The 6,000-nt window shown below is 37.8% G+C and overlaps 1 protein-coding gene across 5 annotated transcripts in view; it reads right to left on the bottom strand.

The window, feature by feature from the left end:
• Positions 1-1,534: 1,534 nt before the first annotated feature.
• The window catches only part of LOC149007439 (AFG1-like ATPase family protein), a 104,319-nt gene continuing 99,853 nt past the window's right edge, over positions 1,535-6,000 (bottom strand). For all 5 annotated transcript variants that reach the window (XM_089165735.1, XM_089165733.1, XM_089165734.1 and 2 more), the window contains one exon: positions 1,535-2,088. In XM_089165735.1, coding sequence (XP_089021861.1) covers positions 1,984-2,088 — 105 coding nt within the window. In that variant the 3' untranslated portion in view covers positions 1,535-1,983. The remainder of the gene's footprint in view (positions 2,089-6,000) is intronic.

The raw sequence follows: 6,000 nt of genomic DNA, 5'->3' as shown, positions 1-6,000 counted from the left end.
GAGATAGTTAAGCTACCCGGAAGAGTCATGTCAGGTGACATTTAGGCACGAGATTGGGGCTAGCACATGGAAAGCTCAACGGTCATATACAACATCAAGTAATCTCAGGAGGTAAATCTGGAAATATCGCACCGGTCAATTTCCCAACAAGTTCTACCCCGCCCAATGATAGCTACCATCGCACGGGTTAGGGGGCTAGTGTTACAGAAGATGCACACGTGTAAACACACACTATGTAGGGTCAGCTTTATACTCGAGTTTCCTTCCAGTTATACAGTCGGGACATATCATGGTCAAATGTAACCAATATGGAATGCTCCATTCACGCTAAGACAAAGAAGGAAATGCCAACATAAACAGAAGGTTCTCCATAGAAACAGCTGGCCAAACGAGTACTCGAGACCCTGTCAGTTCTAAGAAAGGTAACCCATACATTATTTAACAAGGTCTCAACATTTTCTTAATAATCTTTGAGCAGACTTCGCTCGGAATCCTAATCTAATCCCTTATTGACTTAGCTATCGGAGGCGGTTGCCCAGCATCCAAGCCGGCCTCGCGTCTAATCTCTTTTGCAGGTTTCATCATCTTCTTGCTTGGGTGCTCACTCAGGAGTCAATCCACCTTAGTCGAGACCAGGGTCAGATCTAAGGCGCAATAGGTGCAAAGTAATTGATTTTCACCAATTATAATTAATTGCAAGTCTTTAGGGAAGATTATGTAATTTGCTTTTTCTTTTCAGTTAAGAAGGGAATTTCTTCCACTCGGTTCTGCAAGGGGAGCTATTAGTTATTCGTGGAGCTCTGTTAGAAGCTAAGGACCATGGTTGGATGGAGCTTTAGGTGAGATCAGATTCTAGTAAAACGATTCTCTGCATCAATGAAAATGTTGGTGATATCACCGTCCAATTGATTCTGCAGGACATCTCACAACTTTAGCTTTTTCGAGCTGTTTTTTTTCATCATGTTTCTAGAGAGAGCTACAAGCTAGAAAAGGTCTCTTGTAGAAAGGCATGACAAGTTGGCTCTCTACCCACCTCTATTTCTCTTTGTAATCAAGCAGTGCGCTCTTTACCTTCTTTGAAGTAAAAACTTATTTATGAGAAAAGAAGAAAAAAAAGGGGGATTTCTAACTTATATCTCTTGCACCAACCAATGGACATTATAATCATGATACATTTATTTATTCCTAAAAAAAGACTAGGTCTGCTTGAACCTAGACTATTCTTATTAAAAAAAAGGGAAAAAGAATAAATACAATGAAAAGTGTTCCTCAGGTACATGATCATGGTGTCTATCTTATACACACAATTACACCTTAGGAAATCAACAAAATAAATTCTTTGTCAACACACATTCGTGCGCAATCTTCTGATCAATTATATTTCCTATACAATAAGGATTGTCCAACCGCTCAAGGGATGAAAAGGGGTGGAAGGAGAAAAGATGTAGGATGGAATTTTGAATCCAAAACCTCCTTGGCCTTACTCTTTCTTTAGAGAAAGGGGTGACCATTATATCAGAAACACATGCACAATAATTTAATGTTTTTTATTGATAAAATCCACAATAATTTAGTTACAAAAAGGAACTAAGGTATACCCCCACCCCTCATTGGATTGATGGACACATAAATCCAACAATCTAGTCAAAGAAAACGATACCTACACGAAGGAAATCAAAACAACTCAATTTACAGTAACAAATTCAGAGGAAAATGTTGTCACATAGTCTTTGTCGTTTTCAGTATGAACATCGTATTTCATCTTATTTTTATCATTCTGTTTGCTGTTTCATATGCTGCAATAATCCATTTTCATTCACTTGACAATATACTTTCTTTACTGTAAGGGATCAAAGTGAAAGAATAAGTTACATTCAATAGATTTACTGTTGAGTTGTATATTAAGGCGTAAAGGAAAGAAAACGAAATATGGAAAATGAGGACACCAAGTTCAGCATAAGTAGCTGCCAGCCGCATGGTGCATTAACGGTTACCCGATAGATGCAACTGTTGTCCCTGGAAATAGGGATGAAGCAAATGTACTCCTTCCAGGTAAAAAGGTGTCTGCATTTCAATCAGTCGTGACATCTGCAGAAAGCCAGGATTGTATTAGATAAAAATGCCTAGAAAAGCTTCTGCATTTGGAGCTGGAAATATTATTAACCTCTTTATCTTTGTAGGGTGAATGTGCAGAGGGTCAGAATAAGGAAGAAAAAGAACAAGGTGAAGGTGGGATTTGATCCCCAGGATCAATTTCTTGCAGGAAAGCAACCCAGTGCGCATTCTTGGGTGTTGATAAGACCTTTAACACCGAGAGAACTGCAAGTTCACCAAAAGTCTAAGGGGCCAATATATATGAGATTGGTCTTGTTGGTGCAATACTAGTGGTCCCATCAAATAATCATGCTGAGAAAATATAATCAGTAAATAATGATTCGGAAAGCACCAGAGCCTGCAATAGATGCATTCAACAACAGTCATTTTCTTATACTGAAATTGAATGGTGACCCCCCCCCCCCCCCCCAAAAAAAAAAAAAATTAATAATAAATAATAAATAAAAATAAAAAGTTCATAGAAGAGCCAAGACACATGATGCCATGATTGTTTGTAGACATGCTGTCAGATAACAATCTCCTACTATATATAATTCTGGGATGGTTGGTCCTGGCCACTTCCCTGCTTCGATTTTCATGCTCATACATGGGTTGGGAAGAGCATCTGTAGATAATTTACAAAAATATGAAATGATGTTTTACCAACATATATGGATAGTCAGGAAGTGACAAAGTTGAAGCAGGTCAAAAGGCACATGGCTAGTTTTAAATATTGTATAAAGTTTCTATGTAAATCTCAGTTTTCATAAAATTAGTTTTTAAAAGATCCATATAGCTGACTCAATTTAGTTGGGAAAAGGATGCGTGGCATAAAGTTTTTTCAAACAGCTAGGGTATTGATCCATCTAATGGTTTTGAAAGACCATAACGGATCTGTTTTGGTTTGAATTTGTTTTGAATTCAATTTTTGAATTCAAGTTTTTAATTTTGAATTCAAATTTGAATATTGTAAACGAATCTTGTACAACAGCCATGTTTATTTATAAATACATAAGACTTACCCATCAAAGGTAAGCAACCTACTTATCAAAAACAGAGTTTTCTTTGCATTCTTTCATGGTATTAGAGCTAAGGTTTTGAGATTTTTTTTTCCCAAAACACTACATTTTCAATGGCCACTGCTAACACTCCATTCCCCATTACCAATCTCTCCAACCTTGTTTCTGTCAAGCTTGATGGAGAAAATTATCTCATGTGGAGAGAACAATTAGAATCCATTTTTATTACCTGTGATCTTATGGATAATCTTGATGGTACTGGATCGATGCCAAATCAAACTATCACTACTGGAGGAACTCAAACGCCGAATCCAGCATATCAAACCTTGAGAAAGAATGATCATTTTGTTCGAGTATGCATCAATGCCACTCTCACACCGTTTCTTTCTTCTTATATTCTTGGCCTTCAAACAGCGAAAGATGTATGGGATTCTCTTGCACAACTTTTCCAACAACAGTCCACTGCTCGAAGGACTTATCTTCGCAGTGAATTGCAGATGGTCAATAAAGGAATGAGCACGATTACAGACTATCTTCACAAAATTAAGTCCATCGCTGATTCCTTAGCGGCAATCAATGACAAGGTAAATGACTCTGACTTGGTAGCATATACGTTAAATGGTCTTGGTTCGGATTATCTCACTTTCATCATCACTGTGGAGAATATTACCCCACCCATTACCTTTACCGACCTAAGAGCCAAACTCACTCATGAGCAACGGTTACGCCGTAGCTATGGGAACACTCAATCAATCTTAACTGATTCCCATTCCCCTACTGCATTACTTGTTACAGATCAGCCTAAATTTAATCGGCCTAATAATAGTATTAATTCCTATCCACCCAACAATCGAAACCCACCTAGATCTGACTTCCAATATTCATCAAATGGCTATCCAAGATCTCAAAATTCCTATAACCGACCAAACCAAAACATCTTTAATACTAATTCCTTCAAATGTCAAATATGTGCTAAGCGAGGCCATTTGGCCAATAGATGCTATTTCCGTTATGCCCAGAATCGAAATAATACTAATCCACCACCTCACATTCCTTATGCTGGCTTACATGGTACCCAAAATACCCAACACATTACACCACAGAATGATGCACAGTGGATACCGGATTCAGGTGCTACCAACCATATGTCATTTGATCCAGTCATGCTACAGCAATCTGCCACTTACAAAGGAGAAGACCAGGTTTCAGTTGGTGATGATAAGAAACTCCCTATAACTCATATAGGCTCCTCAACTTTGAAAACAAATTCAAATCATTTATCTCTTAATGACATACTCATCGTTCCCCAATTGTCAAAGAATTTAATTTCCATTTCTCAACTTACATCTGACAATAATTGTTTCTGTTGAATTTTTTCCATGGGGTTTTTCGTGTTAAGGATTTGGAGTCAGGCATCACTCTACTGAAGGGTCCAGTCAAAGATAAATTGTATTCCTTCTCGGCTAATGTTGTGCCTCCTTTGGTTCTTTATGGAAATAAAGCTCCTTCTGATATTTGGAATCGCCGGCTTGGTCATCCTTCTTCTGCAGTACTTACTCATTTGAGAAATAATGTCTTATTTAATTCTTTTGACACACTTAGATCCAATAAAATTTGTGACGCTTGCCAACTTGGCAAACGTCACAAATTACCCTTTTCTATTTCAGTTAGTAAAACTACTCGACCATTACAGCTTATTCATTGTGATTTGTGGGGTCCCACTAAAACTTTGTCAATTAGTGGATTGAATTCATATATTATTTTTGTTGATGATTTCAGTCGATTTACTTGGTTCTATCCTTTGCGATTTAAATCTGATGCAATTTATTGTTTCAAGCATTTTAAAAATATGGCTGAAAACTTGCTTTCTACTTCTATTAAATTTTTTCAAAGTGATGGAGCCTTAGAGTTAACAAAGGGAGCTTTCAAAAACTATCTTGATGAATGTGGCATTGTATCCAGGATTTCATGTCCTCATACTCCAGAACAAAATGGAGTTTCAGAAAGAAAACACAGACACATTACAGAGATGGGTTTATCCCTTCTATTCCAAGCTCACATGCCCAAAGAATATTGGTTAGAAGCCTTTAATGCTGCTGTCTATTTAATAAACCGGTTACCTACACCAGTATTGCAGGGAAAATCTCCTCATGAAGCACTGTTTGGCTTCAAACCAGATTATTGTTTATTGAGAGTTTTTGGCTGCCTTTGTTACCCCAACTTGACACCCTACAGAGAAGACAAATTATCGCCAAAGTCCAAGGTTTGTGTCTTTCTTGGTTACATTCTCTATCACAAGGGTTATAGATGCTTAGATAAGGACACTGGCAAGGTATATTTATCCAGACATGTTATTTTTGAAGAAAAGGAATTTCCCTTTTCAAATCCCCCATCACACCAATCATCAAACAAACCACCAGTTGAACTTATTTCTCTACTGTTTTCATCCCACACACCCCACCAAATGTGCCTCCACTCACTTCTCATTCTTCTTCACCTATTTCAAACAACCAACCATCACAAACAACCCCTACAACATCATCACCAGCCATATCAATGGCAAATCCAACCCAAGATGTTAATCAATCCCCACCAACAATAGACCAACCACAGCCCCAACCATCTCATCCTATGATTACTAGGAGTAAAACAAATTCCGCCAAACCAAAAACCCCTCTCTCTTTACTCACTATTAGACACCCAATACCTCAAACCTTTCTTACCACCATCTCCAACATCCCAACTGAACCTAAAACCTACAAATCAGCCTCAAAAGACCCAAAGTGGATTGATGCAATGCAAAAAGAATACAAAGCCTTAATAGACAATCAGACTTGGAACTTGGTGCCTTATTCCAAGGGTATGAATATTGTAGGCTGTAAGTGGG

The sequence above is a fragment of the Hakea prostrata genome, chromosome 8 (genome assembly GCF_041222555.1).
Source record: "Hakea prostrata isolate BN-2017 chromosome 8, UWA_Hpros_2, whole genome shotgun sequence".
In the NCBI taxonomy this organism is placed as follows: domain Eukaryota; kingdom Viridiplantae; phylum Streptophyta; class Magnoliopsida; order Proteales; family Proteaceae; genus Hakea; species Hakea prostrata.
Note: the sequence above shows the minus strand (reverse complement) of the source record. Positions and strands in the feature narration are given on the sequence as shown.